General features: G+C 42.1%; 1 protein-coding gene and 1 long non-coding RNA gene across 2 annotated transcripts in view; one reads left to right on the top strand and one right to left on the bottom strand.

Annotated features, from left to right (window-relative positions):
• The window catches only part of LOC146697010 (uncharacterized), a 69,856-nt gene extending 57,848 nt beyond the window's left edge, over nucleotides 1–12,008 (top strand). The window contains exon 4 of the long non-coding RNA XR_014923355.1: nucleotides 11,703–12,008. This is a non-coding gene — a long non-coding RNA (uncharacterized LOC146697010). The remainder of the gene's footprint in view (nucleotides 1–11,702) is intronic.
• Nucleotides 846–18,496, bottom strand: rasl10a (RAS-like, family 10, member A). The gene is made up of 3 exons (XM_085475434.1): nucleotides 17,467–18,496; nucleotides 6,718–6,842; nucleotides 846–2,753 (listed from the first exon to the last, which is right to left on the bottom strand). The coding sequence occupies exons 1-3, from the start codon at nucleotides 17,680–17,682 to the stop codon at nucleotides 2,483–2,485; spliced, it is 612 nt and encodes a 203-aa protein (XP_085331560.1). The 5' UTR covers nucleotides 17,683–18,496; the 3' UTR covers nucleotides 846–2,482.

Below are 18,496 nucleotides of genomic sequence, written 5' to 3'. Positions count from 1 at the left end.
CTCTGGATGTCTGGATTTTTGATCTCCTCCATACCTGCTTCATACCTTGGAGGACGGGGCTGTGGCCTCCCACACTCCCTAGCAGATCGTTACATGGAGAAGCCTTTGGAATGCAAGCATGCTGATCCACACAGGTATGCACACAGGTGTACACACGGGTATTCACAGACGCGGACTACAGCTTTCTTGGCTGCTGCCTCAAAGCACATTGTGCGCTGTCTATCTTGCGTGCTGCACAATATCGTTTATTATTTAGTATCTACTGATATCTACTGCTAGCTAGTTTATTGTGATGGTGCCGTTTTTTTTATTATGTTGCTCTTTGTTGTTTGCTTTCTCTTCTGTTTTTTTTCTCCATACAGGTGACCCAGGTGTTTTGTTTTTTTTGTTTGTTTTTCTTTCTTTCTTCTCCCCCTTCTCACCGTCTCTTCTCCCCTTTGGTTTTCTTTCTCTCCCTCTCTTTCTTTCATTCTTTCTCCCTGTCCTATCCCCCAGTCATGTCTGTCCCGTTTGTAGCAACTGAAAATAAAATAAATTCATAATTATAATAAAGGTCAATCAAATGGACCAATATGGCAAGGCCATGATGATCCACTTGGTAAAATAAATCCGCTTGGCATCTTTCTTGGCCTCAAGACAACAATTCTGATGGCTAAAGTTCCAAACGGGACACAAAAGGAAAAAAAAAAAAAAAAGGAGAAAAAAAAGGGACCAGAGCAAGGTTGTTGTTCTCAAATGCTTTTAATAATCATGTGTCAGAAAGAACAAACAAAACAAAAAGCAACCAAAAGCCAAACAAAATTACTTACAGTACTGACACTGTAAAAATAACACAACACAAGTGATGTATGTGATAAAAAACAGTAGCCCTTTTTATTTGAAAATGCACACAAACGAAATGATGAGAACTCATGCTACACGCAGTTGCTTTCTAGTTTATCTCTGCTACATATTTCTCTTTTTTTTCCAACTAGAAAAACAAACAAACAAACAAAAAATCTAACACAGACATTTGGCCCGACTGAAGGGTTCAACAATACACCTTGGTAGAGTATCGTGAGCTTGTGCTCTCACATGCCGGTGAAAAACGACCACATTCACTCCACTCAGTTGCTCATTACAGCGTCAAAAAACCATGTATTACAAAAATTAAACACAGTATCACATTTTCACATCAGTGCAATTAAACCCTGAACCGTTGGCTCTACCAACAAAAGCATGCAACTCAATTAGTCTATGAATCAGTCGTGTATATACAATAGATCTGCTTGCTTTCAGTGCTGGCATATTCACATACCTCGGCCTAATGAAATGAAAAGAGTTGCTGTTAATTTCACGATATGACCAATTAGATAGTATTCACATATTGATATGGAAGCCACCGAGTTCTGCGTGTGTATTTCTGCTGGAGCGCAAGTGGATTACATTGACTGTGTGTAGCGAGGCATTTTTAATATAATAATGTGGCACATATAGTCAGTCTGGACATCCCCGTGTGTGTTTATTGCTCCTTTCTAATCCAGTGCTTCAACATCTGTCTGTTATCTTGCCGCGTCTGTCCTTTGCTTGCCTGAATGTCAACTATAAACCTGCCTCTCCCTCTCTCCATCTCTTTCTCTCTCTCACACACACACACACACACACACACACACACACACACACGCACTCCACACACAGGTTCTTGTTTCAGGCTCCGGAGCCTCCTGCTGGGTGAGGGGAGGGAGCAGATTAAAGTCCTTACAGTACATGATAAGGGACTGCAGCATTTTCTGCTGCAAGACAACCTTAAAACAGCCTTTCTGTGAACAAGCAGCTTTTACTGTCGGCCAAGATTCTAATAGAGGATGGGGCAGAGAACAAAAATGCATGGCTACTTCTCAGAATCTAAAATTAAACACCACCTAACCATATCTATCTATGTACTTTTTGAGATAACTGGCGCAGAAAATGAGCGCTCTCACTTTTTATCGTTTCCATCTTTTTGCCTGTCGGTCTCATGCACAAATCCCAATAAATCCAGTGATGTTAGATGTGAGCTTCTGCTTTTGACCTTACAGAGTGTGGCAAATTCAAAAGGAAGACTGGATGATATTGCTGCCTGTCCGCTTTGACTCTCACAAACACAGCTTCTGCCCTGTCAGGCCCAGCGACAGACCTTTCATATTGGGAAGCGCAGCCTGAAATGTTGACCTGTGATGTGAGAAACATATCTGTGCTATGCTTTTTGTATTGTTTGTCACCTGCTTTCTTTTTCCCATTTCCTTCCTTGTTTCTACACAGTTGACTAGGAAGTGGTTGGATGACCATGTGTGTAATTTGAGTGTCTTTTACAGCGCACGAATCTAATAAACCTCATTAAGAAAAATCAGCTCAGTAAAGCAGGAGGCCACGGGGTTATTTTTCCCAGCCATTTTGATAGAAAGTCCTTCTCTCTGCTGCCGCTCCACTCCTGAGTTGGCAGGGGTGGAGGGAGCTCTGAGGGTCACATGATGGTGCAGCGATTCCTCTGTAGCGCCCCCTGCAAACGAATGGAGGTGTGGTTCTGGCGCATCCCCCGTGCCACAGCAATCCCCAGCAGCTCCTTGAAGAGCAGGACTACGTGCCAGTTAAACTTGGCAGAGCACTCCACATAACCGCACTTCCATGTCTTCTTCACCAGAACCGACACGGCCCTGCGAGGCATGAAGCGCTGACGCTGCAGATCTCTCTTGTTACCCACCACCAGGATTGGCACCTCGCTGCTGCTACCTTCCCTGCAGGAGCATGAGAAAAGAAGGTTGTGTTATTTATTTTTATTTTTTTAAACCCAGCAAAGCCATCGTGTTGGTGTTTGTCACAGCTGTTGTCTCGGCATAGTTTTCCCTTCCTTCTGAGGTGTGTGGGGGTGGACTGGAGGATTAAAACTCACAGGCTCAAGGGGCCTCCCACCGCATGCTGCAGTGAGGGCTTTACAGCATTATTGAGTGGGAAAATGTACGGCAAGCCGGAGGGATGTGTTATAAAATTCTAACTCAGAAGCAAAATCAGAATACTTTATTAATCCCAATGGAATTTATGTGGTCACAGTTGCGCGAAGGCAGTAACGAACAAGTTAAAGTACCAATAATAAATAATAAATAATAAAATATATTACAAAACTACTCTAATATATAAATACCCCCAATATGTTACACTAACAACCTAGGCGCCCCTCTTGTCATACTGACAGTTTTCTTCTCTGTAGAGGACGTGCAGATTATTAAAAGTAAGACCTGCAAATATAAAGATTAGTCCTGCAGCACTAATGAAAAACATACAGCACCTCTTCAAGTCGACCACAATTAACCGTGATTAGTGATGGTTTAGAAGTGTTTAAATGAAAAGAAGTTTAGTGCAGCAGTGTGGGAAATTAAGCTGCAGGAGTTTAGAGTAAAATGAAGTGTTGATGATAACAATAATATTCATTTTGCTGCTTATTTAGGAGGCAAGGTCATTGGGTTAATGATTTGTAATAATAATTTAAAAAAGCCTTAGAATATAAACTATTTAGGAAAAGCTGTAACAACCGATGTTGAACTCAGAACATCTAGAAAAGACAAGTGTATAAACTGTTTAAACAGTTTATACACAACTTAGCTCTTTCTCTCAGAACGAATGATGGCTTATTTTGTATGACAAAGACTTTTGCATACTTTTGCATATTTGCACGTCTGCCTCGACAGATGGATAAAATGGCTCGCCGAAGAGAAGGCGATGCAGCCTGAGAGAGATGAGCGGTGCAATTTTCAAGCCCCGAGGCGAAGTTCTCAAAACTTGGGAGCTGAACAACCACACGGCAGCAATCATCTCACTTTTCTCCTTTTCACAGGTTGTGCTCACATAACAGCCTTAAAAATATCTCCTTGCATATCTGCTCGGGCTTGACTACTTGTGCACAATGAGGTGTACTGAATGTGGGAGGCGGTGTGCGTGCATCCCTTCATGAGAATGGGGGGGGCGGGGGGGGGGGGGGTAGGAATGATGGAAGGACAACACTGTCACAAGCCTCACTGAACTGAAGGTAGGCTCCTCGCTAGTGGGAACCAGAATAATAAAAGATTTCTGAGGAACATTTCAACAATAGACTTTTTTTTTTCGACAGCTGACACACAGAGTAAAAAAAACTCCTCCAAAGCTCGATTATTGATGATTCCTCTTACAGTATCTGCCCCCTTCTCCTCCCCTTCCTTTCCTTTCCTTCTCCAGTCTGATGTTAGACTCTCCATGATTGCACATTTTCCCCCTATTGCCTATTCCTCTCACATTCACCATTTCTTCCATAGTTGCTGGGGATAATAGGTTTCTGTCTTAGATCATAAACATTCGTGGTTACACGTTCAGAGCTGCGAGAAAGTGGGCATCAACTGTGGAGAGGCAGTTTGGTGTTGTACAACATGGCAAACAAATGAAGCCACCCAATGCACCTTTCTATATGTAAATATATGCATGCAGCTGACGACTGGAGAGCGAGGGATTTCTGGCCCCATATGCAGCAGGTGCAAAGCAAATCCAGGAAGCATTTACTGTATGTTATCTGTGGGCCTTCTGTACACTAAATGTACGACTGTCCCAAGAATAGCCTTTAAATTACTAGTGTGGATTTAGGCATCACACAAGAATCAAATGTCATCAGACAGTGAACTGTCATCACGACGAGCGCGCACGCTAAATTGAAAGATACCACCACAAGAAGCCTAAAAATCACTGTCACCATCATGTAATTGTACAGCTTTGTGACAGGCTGTGAAATTGTGTGCTGTCTTCAGACGGGTGACGGGATGATTTCATTACAAATCATCAGTGAAGGATAACAAGCTGTGTGTCAGCGGTTTAACAAAAAAAAAGCAGGATTGTTGTATTACATTTAGTTAAAAATGAAATGCAAATCATTCAAACTTATATTCAAATGAAAACAGCACAAAAACAACACATGAATTGTTGAAATAATTTTTTTTATTGAATTTGATTTCAGCAACATATTTTTTAAAAGGTTGAGACATGTTTAATACTTTGTTGCCTCTATCTTTCTATGCAGCCATGTTGCCGTAATACAAGTGGAATTTGGTTTCGCACTCTTTAAGAAATAAACAAGGCCTTTCCTGAGAAACACCCCTCTGGATGGCAGCACACGTTGCTCCAAAACGTGCATACGGAGCCTTCAAAGGTGTAAGTTACTTATGGCATGTGCACTAATGATCTTCTATACGATTACAGTATGGATGTTGGCTTTTTAAGCTGTGCACTGATAACAATCTGAATAGTCCAATCCTATGCATGACTCGACTACACTAGAATTTCTGTGAAAAACTAAACATCATTACTGCTTCCACTGGAAATAAGATGGTAAGAAACAGCCAGGTGCTGCTAGTCAAATGTAGCTGTTTGTTAAGACAATGTCACAGTCTTTCCAGGAGTGTATGTCCGACCAATTTCACTCCAAGGTCAGACTGTGCAATGCTCAGGGAAACCTTGACAAATTCTAGTTAGTACAACCGTCAAGTGTCACCTTGGGCTTGTTTTACCTTGCAATCAATGACTCAGTATTCAGTAGAAAAGTATTCTAGATGCCGTCTTCCAACAGCTAATTGGGAATTGGGCCATGCAACAGGACAACGATCCCAAGCAAAGCAGCAAATTTACAACAGAATGTCTGAAAAAGAACAGAAACAAAGTTCTGCAATGTTCCAGGCAAAGCGTAGACCTCAACCTGCTTGAACTGCTGTGGTGGACTCTTGACAGAGCTAATGCTAACAAACCTCAATGAACTGAAGCAAAGTTGTAAAGAAGAGTGGAGCTAAAGTAAAAAAAAAGTCAAAGTGAGAGCCTGCTGGGCTCTGTATAAAAATCCCACAGAAAACTATTACTTTACGTTATTGCTGCTAAAGGTGGCTCTACAAGCTAAAACTTTCTTTTCCACATTTTCACATGCTGGGCCTTTATTTTTTGGTATTTTGTACTTTGATGATAAAATCCCCCAAACGTGTTGTAATTTTTATGTTCTAAACATTATTCTTATGCATTTATTTGTTTTAAAAAAAAGGGTGGTAAACCCACCGTCCTCTTAATTCTCAGTTCTGAAAGGCTCAGCCTCTGTGGGATGCTCTTTTATGTTACTGACCTGTTGCTAATTAACCTAATTAGCTCTGAGATATTCCAACAGCTTTTTTTTTTTCAGCATTACGTAATATTTCTGGTCTTTTGTTGTCCCTGTCCTAGATTTTTTTTTTTTTTAAATTAGAAAACAGTAATGCCTGTGAGTCTTGACAGCGTCATTGTGGTTCAGTTTTCAATTAAATATAGGGTTTAAAGCACGGGTGTCAAACACAAGGCCCAGGACGAAGAATTTCCAATGGAAAAAAAATACCCCCCTCCTCCCCCCCAATAGATAAATGCTTAATTTACAGGAAAATCTCTGTTTTGTAAATTAACAAAAGCTTAATATTTTAAAATAACACAAAACTTTAATATTTTAAAATAAAAAAAAATCGAAGGAGTGTCTGGTAAATTAACTACCACTAAACATTTTTCTGTAATTTCATATATTTATCATGTAGTTTCACTGGTCTGGCCCACTTAAGATCAAAGCAGGCTGTATGTATGTGATGCATGATGTCCAATGAGTTTGACAGTCCTGGTTTGAAGCTTTTGGACGGTATGTTGAACATCTGCGTTGTCAGCAGAGAGTGTTTGTGACCATACCTGTTCTCTACTATCTGCTGTCGGATCATTTTGACGTATTCAAAGCTCTCCACGCAGCAGATGTCATACACCAGGATGTATGCGTTGGCATTACGAACACCTCTGCAGCGCAAATCCAGCCATTCCTGAAAGGACAGATATGTAGAGAAACACATAAATATGCAAACATATGAGTACGTCCAAGACCCGTTTTAGTCAAGCTTAAGAACTGACATGGTCTCTTGGGTATGCTGACGTATTAGATGGAAGACTTTGCAGATGTGTAAGGTTCCCAGGTAGTGTGTCCTAATGGCTTTGTCAAAGTCTGACATTTCCTCAAATGCCACAATGAGGTTATTTGTGGTTCTGAGTGAAATGGCTCATCGGCTCATGAATACGTTCTTGTGAAATTGGGTGCGGACATTAATTTCCCCTTCAGGACAAACTGATGACTTTGCCACCAGCGTCATCATCAAAGAGAAATTTCAATCCAATACTTTGATTCATGACAGATTAAAAGACTAACGATAATCCCATCAGCCTCGGTTAATTTTTTCCCCCTCTTTATGTAACAGAACTTTGCTCTGTCACAGTTTGCTTCCCTTTGCAGTTACAAAGTGCAGTGTATGAATTCCTCGAGTAGACATGGTTCTGGGAATCTTACAGCTTTGAACAAAGTCATAAAACACGATGACCCCGCAGTAAAACACTGCACGCTGTTCAAGAACAAAGACGGAGGCTGGGGGAAAGAAAACGCACAACCTTCTGTCAGGAGAGGAAAAAAGGGAACGCGGTGCTCTGATGTGGCAAAAAAGCAACATTTTGTTCATGCTAATGGTTTTCAAAGCATAATTCAAAATGTAATCAAAGCACACAGTGCACGTGGGTCTATTTGCACCTTACTGAGGGCCATTCGTTTTAATAGAAACGTGAGGAACCATCCTTCTATCCAAATGTGTATCACTGGGCTCACCACTGCCGACCTGCTGCCTGTAACAGCATGAAATTAATGTATAAACATTTGATCTGATAAAAGAGGGAGAGGCAAATAGAGGAAGTTCAGGGGCTGGGGGAAAAAGATATACTGAGGGAAGGAAATGAGAACACAAACGCAGGCCTGGGAGAATGTTGAAAAGATGAAAAAGGCAACAGCGGATCAAGGGATGAGCAGACATAACCTCTGGTGTTCCCACACACTGCTAATGAAGGGCCAAGACTCTGTGAGACCGCCTCAGTTCAGTTCAGTGAAACATAATTCAATCCAATTTAATATAATTTAACAGACAAACATTGGAAATTAACTTTGCAATAAACAGGGTTGTTCTTATTAGATGCAGACTGCTGTAATGCACAAACGGCATTGCACTTTAGACAACGGTGTGATGAGGATCTTTCAAATGTAGTCTAACATCTGGGGAAATACAGTTTAGTAGCTGGGGATGAGAATGACTAACAATGACTATGAAGCTGGAACTAGAAACTGCTTAGTTTGGCTTAACATGAATGCTGGAAGCGTGGAAAGCTGGGCTCTGTATAAAAACCCAAATCTGTTTTCTGCCACATTTGGAGCTCACCGGTCAACACATTACATTCAGGTTTATTATATTCCTTTAAATGAAATGAAAAGCGGCACAGGTTGTGATCTTAAAAGGGGCTTGTGTGGCCCAAGACCTCTTTTCTTGTGATCACTTTGAAGTTTCTGGTGTTGTGCCAAAAGATGGTCACCCACATTTAAGCTGTTGTAAATGACTTGTCGGCCTATAATCTGTGAAGCACATGTCAAACCAATGTCATCAAATCATTCTGAGCCACAAATAACGTTCCTGTCACAAGGTAGAAAGTGAGTTTTATATATCCTTTATTTATCCAGCTAAAAAGTGTCATTGATGTTAAAAATATATAACTTTTAAAGAGTGATATGAAGTTGGTAAAATAATGTCATAAAGATAATTTTATATATAATCCTTTAATAAATTCTGTTGACTAAAGTCTATTTACCAATATAAGCAAAGATATACATTTGGGAAAATGAATATAAACATCAGAAATCAGTTTTGGCACATTCACCAGCAAAGATTTTCAGGAAGTTGGACTTGTCTCATGCTTGGAAAGTACCGGCATATTTCCCAAAGCTCAAAAGTGTCATCAGGTAGTGCAATGATATCAGCTTCCGGCTATTTGGATTATTGGTGTCATCTTTGAACAACAACTGAATTTTAAAACTCTAAGCTCATCCAACCTTGTTTCCTTCACCTCAGAAATGTGGCAAAAGTCAAACCTTTACGGATGATCTGATATCGTCGTGTTGGTGTCGTTGCAAGTGACCAATCACATTGTTGTGACGTTATTCTTTGGCGCGCCAAGCCATTCGTGCATTTATGAAATTCCAATGTTGCAAGGACAATATCAATTCTGCTTAGCGTTTATTAAAGGGTTAGGGTCAGGGTCTGGGTCCGTTGATCGGCGGACAGAGGCGGTTTCTCGCAGCTTAAGTACAGTTTTTTGTTTTACGGCGTTTTTTCCTGAAGTCGCAAAGGTATGACGCCACAACATTCTGATTGGTCACTTGCAATGTTGATCCTGGAACAACATTTACTATGTTGATCTGGGAACAACATCAACACGACGATATCAGATCGTGCAACCTTTACTGTCATTCAGTCCTCTGGATCTTTTACTACACAGTTTACTTTTCTAACCCACTTTTCACTCTTCACTGCATCTGACCTGCTCTGACCTCTGGCATCGACAAGAGATTTTCACCCAGAGACCTGCAGCTTATTGGGTAGTTTCTCTTTTTTGACCATTCTCTGTAAACCCCAGAGATCCCAGTAGATCAGCATTTTCTGAGATACTCAGACTACCCTGACAGCAACAACCATGCCACATTCAAAGTCACTTCAATCACCTTTCTTCCCCATCCGACGCTCGGTTTGAACATGTTTTCATGCATAGACACACTTCCATGTGATTGGCCGATAGAGATTTGAGAGCGCTTGAAAAGGTATACCTAATGAAATGGCCAGTGAGTTTATATTATGTTGTTAAGATCACTGATTTAACCTTGGAACATTTCCACAGACTCAGTGTAGATTTACTTCACACAGTGGCTGCTGTTCGATTTGCTCCTCCTGAGCTCTTTTTTAAAACAGTTTTTTTTTAATCCCTGTGAACACATTTTTAAAAGAATTTACATACAAATCAATTTCCCCATGTGATCACTGCCTCTCCTGAAGCTGTTTATTATGTTATGCTTCAATGATTTTCAGTGAAATTCCGTTCTGATGTATTTGATGCTTTTTGACTGACGCACCTGAACCTCGGGGCTCTGATGATGATTTGGCTGCTTTGGAGCCGTGCTTGTTGTGCCCATATTGCTTTGAAAGCTCACATATCAAAGTGCTGATTGTCAGGCCCCATTTTAATTTGCATGCTTATAATTAGCATGCAATCTAATGTGACCCCGTAGTGGAGCAGTGCAATGTTGATGGATTTGCTACAGTATTTTGTACAGCGTTAAGTCATTTGTTCCATGTGGTGTTTACTCTACACTTTTTCCAGCACTTACACAGCTTGTGTAACCTAAAATAGAAACGTGAATAGAAAAAAAATTAATTACACTGCTGTCAAGGTTTGGGGGGGGATTTGCATCCAAATTAAACATGCTGTACAGCTAATCTGTACAATGAAGATGAACTGATAATTTGTGACAGGTGAGGCTGAGGGAACAGGCGAGGATCAGCCTAACTTGTAATGATAAAACGCAGTGAGGGACGCTTTGCCTCTATTCATTTTGGAGGGGGTGTTTGTGTCAAGGAGCAGAAACAGCCTCACAGATCAGCAGGAAGATAATGAAGCCAATCAGGCGCAGAGATGGCAATAAGATCACTGCCATCAAAAGTAAAAAGCGTAAGTGGGACGATGTGTTGTGAAAACTGGTGTAAAGTGCAGTTTTCTCTGGTCTTTCACAGTGTTTTCAGCAAGAGTGTTTTTTTTTTCTTTATGATTTCTAATTTCTTCCATCAATTCATTTTCTTACTGGAGTCTATCCTAAAGTGTCCAGTACAGCTCCAGTGCAAGATTTGTTGTGTTTCCCGAACAAACCAGAGATGTTCGCTGTCATCACAGCTCATGATAACTGAGGCAGCTGACGACGCAAGGCGAGCACGGTGGCTTGTGGTTGCAGCCTCACATCCCGCGGGGCTAAAAATAGCAGCTTGTGTTTTCATCTCGTATCTCTTTGTCGTCCAAGTCCTGTTTTTAAATGTGGAGGAGGAGCCGGCACAGAAGCAGCAATACTACTTCTCCAAACCCCAAACACGAGGCCCAGGCCAAAACAGAGCAGTAAAGAAAAGGCAGCGCACTGATACGCGGTAACCAAATGAATGCAAACGGCATGTGTGGGCATGTTTATTTGTGTGTGCTCGCCGGGATGTGAGAATGTGCTTGCGGGAGCGTGACTGTGAAGTGTGGTGCCACTGTCTGTGTCCTCCAGTCGGTCGCCTTACCACAGCGTGGAAAAAGAGCAGCTCGTCCTTTGCTCCTCAAGACCCAAACAGAGCGTGTTTCCCTGACAACTGCAGGGCCGTGGTCAGTTTTCAGCAGGCTATGGCAAAGCCGCCATGACTCCGATATTAGTGGAGGCAGCTTGAACGTAATGAGTGGTTGCGATGGATCAATACTCCATCCAGTGCAGGAGGGCGGCCGGTGTAACCTGGCTGGGGCCAATGCTGAGCTATTACAGATATGTCAAACACAGGTCACGCTGGTTGAGTTGGAATTAAAATCCATTACATCCCTTAGGGATGGAAGTCCCCTTTTCAAAGTAATGACCTGGACCAGCAAAACCATTTATTGCCCTTTGTTGTAAGTCTCCAGTGTTCAGGTGACAAGGAGACTCTGGCTGATGCTGGCGAGGGGTCAAAAATGGATATTCTCAAGAATTAGACTGGATTGGGAAACTGAGAGATATGTAACGTTGCTCTATGTCTTTCTTGTCCCTACAGATATCCTTGCAGATATCCTTGCATGCTGCCAGAGAGTTAGATGAGAAGATTGCCTACTTTGTTAAATACTAATAAGATAAAGCCAGGAGCTGGAAGCTTAACATCAAGACCAATTGCTGGGTCTGACCCGAGGCACAACCTCCATGGCTGAAAAATGAAACCAGTTGAAGTGCACCTTGAAGTGCAGTTACTCGAAGGCCCACTGAGGCGGCCTCGAGAAGCAAGTTAATCTGCTTAGACTCACAATTTAAAGGCCTAACTGTACAATGGAAATATGAATACAATTTTAAATAAAATGGTTTACAGTCTCAGTAGCTGATGTTTCACATCCTTTGGGGTGACTGTGTCTCAGGAGGTGGAGCAGGTTATCTACTAATCAAGAGGTCAGTGGTTGGATTTCCTCACGCATCGGAGAGCAACTCAGCTCCAGTTACTTGCCCAATGATTCTTAGGCATGCAGCCAGGTATGGAGTCACCAACCTTTCCAAATCTTCCAGAGCTACAAACACCACCACCCCTAGTGTGAATGTTTAACTAGCTCTCATTGCACTTGCATGAATGAGGCTTGTAGTAAGAAAGCGCTTTGAGCGAAAAAGTGCTACATTAGTACAGGTTCATAATAAGTGCACCAGAGGTGATTTTTAATATAACTCACCAACTGTGTTGTTATTACCACTTGAACTTTGCATTTTTAAGGGAATAGTTGAATGAGAGGGGGAAACGCCAACTGGTTGTTAGCTAGCTGTCTAGCATGCTAGGCTACTTCTAATTCAAATCACTGATCTAGAACAAATAACATGGCTTGCGAGTACTTAACAATTAATTAAATCTAACTGTACTAAGAGCCCATTCAAGGAATCTTTGCTTCAGCTTTGTTGAGTGAAATGTCAGAATTTTATTCAGATTTGACTTGGCAGTAATTAGCACTGAGGATGAGGGTGTGTTTTGCTGATCACGCTTGTTAGAGTCATCTCTACAAGGCTTGTCTGGTCCATATTTTGTTGGGCACAGTTTTACACTACTGTACACAACCATAATGGATTTAATTTTATTCTTATATAAGTGCAAATACAAGGGTTGCCAGCTTGTTTAATTCTTTGCAGCCTGAAGTCTGGAACCCATAGACATCAGGTAATGCTGTCTTTCTTTGCTTGAGATGCAGGGCCTTTTTTACAGCTGCCTTTGGCTGCTGCTTGTGTGTGAGTATCTCTGCTCTGAGTTTTGTATTTAATACCTGAAAAGCTGCACTATTGAGATCAGGCGAAGACTTGCCATTCAAGGATATCTCATTTCTTTGCTTTGACAAACTCTCGGTTGCTTTTACAGTTTGCTTTGGGTCATTTTCCGTTTGTGCTGTGAAACTCTGCCCGATGGGTTTTGTAGCATCTGTCTGAATCTGAGCAGAGAGTGTAGCCCCGTACACTTCACAGTCAATCCTGCAGCTTCACTCAGCAATCACATCACCAACAAAGTGTCCTGGTTCCCCTGCCAGGCATATGTTTCTACGTGGTATTCTTTGGATCATGACCTTTTCTCTAATGCTCAATACTTTTGTCTTCTATTAGTAAGTAAAGTTACATTTTATTTATATAGCACCTTTTCAGATTAAATCACAAAGTGCTTCACAGAGGCTCAAAATATACATCATCCAATGTCAACCAAAACCAATTTTAAAAAGATAAGTCTTTAACTGCTTCTTAAAAGAAATGACTGAGTCCACAGATCTCAAACTCAATGGCAGAGAGTTCCAGAGTCTGGGAGCCACAGATACAAACGCTCTGTCACCTTTAGTTTTTAACCTTGTATGCTGGACAGCCAGCAGGCCTTGGTCACAAGACCTCAAGACCTTTTTTCTTCTATTATGTTAGTACAGGTTAATCTTGGTTTCATCTTTTATCATCTAGATGTTTTCTGTCAAACTCTAATCCGGCCTTCCTGTTCCTCAGTGTAACTGTGTGAACCTTATTGTAAATTCTCTGTATTTCCATTCATGAAGGTGTTTCTTGATTGTAGTCCTCGATAACAATACTCCTACCTCCTTAAGAGTATCCTTAATTTTGTTAGGTGCTATAAAGTTGTTTCTTTAGCCATGGAAATAATTCTGCAATCATCCTCTGTGTTTTTTCTGAGCATTTATTCTTTTTTAACGGCATAAAAGATTGCTGATTTAACCGATCCTGGCATTTTGCTCTCTCTCTGAGAGGATAATTTTGCTGTTTCAGTGACAATGTCTTTCACTTGCACCGACATCTATTTGAGACTCATATTTAAAATTTCGGTGAAAAGCTACGAAATACAAATTCAACACTTCAGATATTCTATCTGCTTCATTTATTATGAAATAACAAGTGAACGTGCCTCACCCAGCCATGAAACCGCTCGTCAATCAAATGTAGAACTAACTGTGAGCCACTGAAAATGAGGGACTGTGTATAAACCGTAACTGCTGAACTGTTAATGCAACATTTTTGTTAAACCCTTTGAATTAAGGCTAAAAGTCTGCACTTCTATCACCTCTGGATGTTTCATTTAAAATCAACTGTGAAGGTGTGCACAGGGAAAACTACAAAAACTGTGCCTTTGCAGATAGTATAATGATATTTGTGTATATATCAGCAAAAACAGATTAAATGCAATTCAAAATGAATGATCCACTATGATTATTATACATTTGTGCTCAGTTTCACTTCCAGATCCTGTCAGCACTTAACGCTTCACCGATATGTGCACTTCACAGACGCACACATCTTTCTTGCTGCATCTGCAAGCGTGAAATACGATAGTTTCCTCGCTGTTATATATGAAAGTATTGACAGAGATAGCTGAGAAAAATGCCCAAAGAGAGCAGGAGACGGAGCATTTTGTGTGGGAGGAAGTCATGGAGATACATTATGGCAAGAACAAAAAGGGAAAAGAAGAGAAAGTGAAAAGAAAAGAACAAGAAAAAATCATGCTGAATCTTCCGTCACGCTTAAATCCATCTGTCATCACATCGTATTGACACACCAGGACAGATGCTCTCTCAATGCAATACTCTCAGAAACAGACACACACGCCACAAAGCAAACAAATCATTACACCAACCCAGCTTCACGGGAAAAATGATACAAATCTTGCCTCTTTCCAGCATTAAAAAAAGATTTTTTAATGTCTCTGTATGTTGTTGAAATGAGGTCACAAGTCGCCTGCTAGAACGCCACTGCTGTTCTTATAAAATAATCTGAACTGATGAGAAATTGCCGGGCTACATCAGCGCGGAGGCGTACTGACTCACTCTATTCTGCAGCTTATTCATCACAAATTTCATAGGACAATATAAAACCTCATTTGGTCACCCCGGCTTCAACGGTGTCCATTAAACTTTCTAATTGACCAAAACAAATTCCCGCTCTCTCCCTCCCCTCTCTCCTTTCTTCCTCTCTTATTCCCCGACTGTATTCTAACAGTGAAGTGTGCTTTTATTTAATTTGCTGTCTTCAGCAAGTAAAATTCAATCAGGATTCTTTGTGCTGGCTCAACTCACCCCTCATTACATCCAACTGCCCCTGATCCACGTTACATTTCTGTGGTCGCAGGGTTAAACGCAGATGAGGGCAGTGACTCGAAAATGCCCCGTGTCTCTCGCTGTGAATAGAGGATGAAGCACCAGAGGAAGCAAGAACGAGCGAGACAAAGCACAGCGGGCCTTCCAGGTGTTGTTCCTTAGCAAATGAGTAACCGTAAATCTGTCAGATGGAAATGTTGTGGCAACACTCAGCTAATGGATTTCTCTGCTGGTATACCTTCGACAAAGAGCCTGCACCACCACTCTGACATTAGCATGAAATATTTAACCAAAGACAATCAAATGAGGAGGAAACCCCTCAAATGTGACTCAACCTTTGAGACACTTGAACTCATCAGATGCACCTCGTCCCCTGTTCCTGCAGCTGCTCCTGCTTATTGCTTAATGGGAGTTCAAAGCACTTTAGCTGGAAAAAAGGAAACTCAGTGCCTTCCCAGCAGGAATCTGTAGCGTAAGCAGTCTGCAGAACTCTTAACACCTTCCAATAAAATGTTAAATCTAGTAGGGAAGCTTTGTATAACTCCGACAAGATGATTGCTCTGCCCTGTCAGATGTTTTCTGACAGGGCAGAAAACATCCGCCGCAGCTTTGTGAGCGCACAGAAAACCAGCACTTTGGGAGGTCTCTCTTTCTCGTTGTGCTTTTGTTGTCTCCTGCTTGGCTTGATCTCATTTTCTCAGTGGCACTTTCGCCGGCGGTAGATAACCGCAGCTGTTCTTGGGAGGCCTATCTGTGACACCGACAGGGAGGGAAGGAGAGAAACAGTCAGCAGCAGCAAATCAATGGCTTTGCTTTGGTGACCTTGGAGATTTCGGTCTTTCCAATGAGGTCACAGTGGACAAGAGTCAAACACGTGCCTCGCGTCAGCAGAGACTTGCAGTGGGATGCGCCGTTTCAAGCACCGCACACATGCATACGAAGAGAGGGACGCATTATATTCAGCAACTTAATGGGCTGGGAAAAATGACAAAGAGGACTTTAACAAGGGGATCATTTGTCTCGAGGGATAGAGTCACATTTTTAAGGCGATATTAAAGCAGTTCTCACATGCTCATGTGTAGATTGGAAGGATTTAAGCTGCTGTAACAGATCCTACTCTCCACATTTGGCCACTAAGAGGGAAGGGAAAGCGGAGAGCTGATGTCTTTCCAATAAAGAGAGGATTTAATGCGATTTCACTCTAAGTGTCAAGGGCCAAAATACGCACTTCTTATTCCATGTAAAAAAATAACTAAAACAATGCTTAATATGTCTGATTCACACAAGGTAAGCGGAATAATAACACAAAGAGGATTTAAAAGATTATCCCCTAGACTGATTCAGACAGTTGAAGAAGCAGGTGAAGCAGCTCTCCCACATCCTTGGTTCTGGTTTTTTGTTCTTATTTTTTACTGGCTGTGTTTTTGAAAACAGAGGTTCAGAAGTCTGTGGTGTTTTGAAGCCTCTGTGGGTCTCCTCCTTGGTTGTGACTGTTTAACAAAGGATCTGTAAGGCGGGAGGGTGAAAAAAGTTAGAGGATCTAATAATGCTTTCAGTATGGCCACGAGGACTGTTTCAAGCACCTCCAATTCTTGTCAAGAAATAAAGAAAGCCAAAAATCTGCTCCAAAAAAGTGACTGCAAAGCCGCAGCATTCACAGTGCTTTTTCATCTTGCTATGATCCTGCGACCAGATGTGCCTCCATCTAATGAGGGGTGGCATCTGACCTGTGGTCAGGAATAAAAGGGCAGTCTGCTCTATTTTTAAAAAGGGAGTTTTAACCAGGTGCTGTGGCCATGCCTGAAGCACAATGCTGCAGAATCAACACAAATATCAGCAGCAGCACTGCTGTTTCTTAGAAGTGTGTAGAAGACATGTTATGATTAACACATAACAATATGCAAGTTTGCATATTGTCTTCATAAACGGGCTGAAAGACAGAGACAAAGAGAGTTTAAAAACGCCAAAGTGAAGCTCTTAGGCTTTAAGTCAGCCAGGTCTCCATAGCAACTAGTAGACTAGGGACATCTGATACTGAAAGAGAAATAAATAAAATTGGTGTTTTTGCCTTTGAGGGATGTTAGCGGCTGTGAACAGACGGGCACTTGTAAGATTAAGCAGTGATTAAATAAATGAGAATCAATCAGAGAATGGACCCCCTCCTCTCTAAGCTTGTCTAAATCCTCCTCTGATAAAGTTCCCGAGACAGAGACGTGATACCTGACTGGAGCTTGATGGAAAAGAGGAGATCGGCGGGACGTCCAAAATCTTCAGCTCGTACATGTTCCCGTTCAGTATGACGGAGGGTCTGTACACATATCTGGTCCTGGTCGGCGTGTACACCTCCGAGAAGTCGTTATAGATGAACTGGCGGATTATAGAAGTTTTCCCCACTCCGGGAGCACCGATCACTGCGATACTCAGCGTCTCCACCATTCCTGGAGCCCGAGTTCAGCACCATGGACAGCGGCGACAACAACGGCAGATGTGGTAGTCCAGAAACACAGCTGGCCGCCGCTTTTTAAAAAATAAATCTTTATTTTGTCTTTTTTCTTTTCTTTTTTTTTCTTGCTGTTTCTCTGGTGGAATTCAACCCACCCGCCGCCGCTGCCCCTTTAACCAGCACCCACTAAATCACCTTAACTGGCTTCAGCTGCGTTCAATAGAAGAGTCGGTGGGAGAATAGAGCACCCACCCGTCGAGCAGAGCGGGGAAACTTTTATCTCCAAGACACGCAGATAGTCAAAAATACAGCTCAGCCACCAATAGATGGGCTCTTCGCCGCCTCTGTGAGCCAACGCAAGGAGAGAAACTCTTGGTTTTCAGGGGACACCCCAGGCAACCTCGTCCCCGGAGAGGAAGCATAAAAGTCCGCCCTTGCCGCCTCCACATGGACATAATCCTGCCAAGGCTGGGCTCCGATGACCTTGTCCAAACGCACAGCTCTCAGTGTCTTCGTTGATTATCTCCTCCGCACCTCTCACTCATCCCCAGCGATGCACCACCGCGCTCCTCCATCACAATGAGGACGGGCGCGCAGCCGCTCGTCTCATAAGCTTTCCACGTGTTCCCGCATAATACGCGATCCCCATAATCTTCTGGTTTTCGATAACACAACGATCGATTTAAGACAGGAGAGGCAACTCGCACAGAAAACAGCGGCGCGTATTCTGTAAAGGCATCTGGAGTCTTAAGGAGCGCTGCGTGTCTGCCGTTGGAAAGACAGGAGCTCTCCACCTCCTCCCCTCTC

This window comes from Copadichromis virginalis, linkage group LG12 (assembly GCF_057382275.1).
Source record: "Copadichromis virginalis isolate Kocher_CV1m ecotype Utaka linkage group LG12, C_Virginalis_male_GT1.1, whole genome shotgun sequence".
Classification (NCBI taxonomy): Eukaryota; Metazoa; Chordata; class Actinopteri; order Cichliformes; family Cichlidae; genus Copadichromis; species Copadichromis virginalis.
The sequence above is the reverse complement of the archived record's forward strand: the minus strand, read 5'-3'. Positions and strand labels throughout refer to the sequence as shown.

Coding starts and splice junctions, on each gene's coding strand:
- rasl10a (XM_085475434.1), bottom strand. CDS start 17,682: ATGGTGGAGACGCTGAGTATCGCAGTGATCGGTGCTCCCGGAGTGGGG. Junction 6,843..17,466: donor TTCCATCAAGCTCCAGTCAG/GTATCACGTCTC, acceptor CTGTCCTTTCAG/GAATGGCTGGATTTGCGCTG. Junction 2,754..6,717: donor CAGCAGATAGTAGAGAACAG/GTATGGTCACAA, acceptor ATGCTCCTGCAG/GGAAGGTAGCAGCAGCGAGG.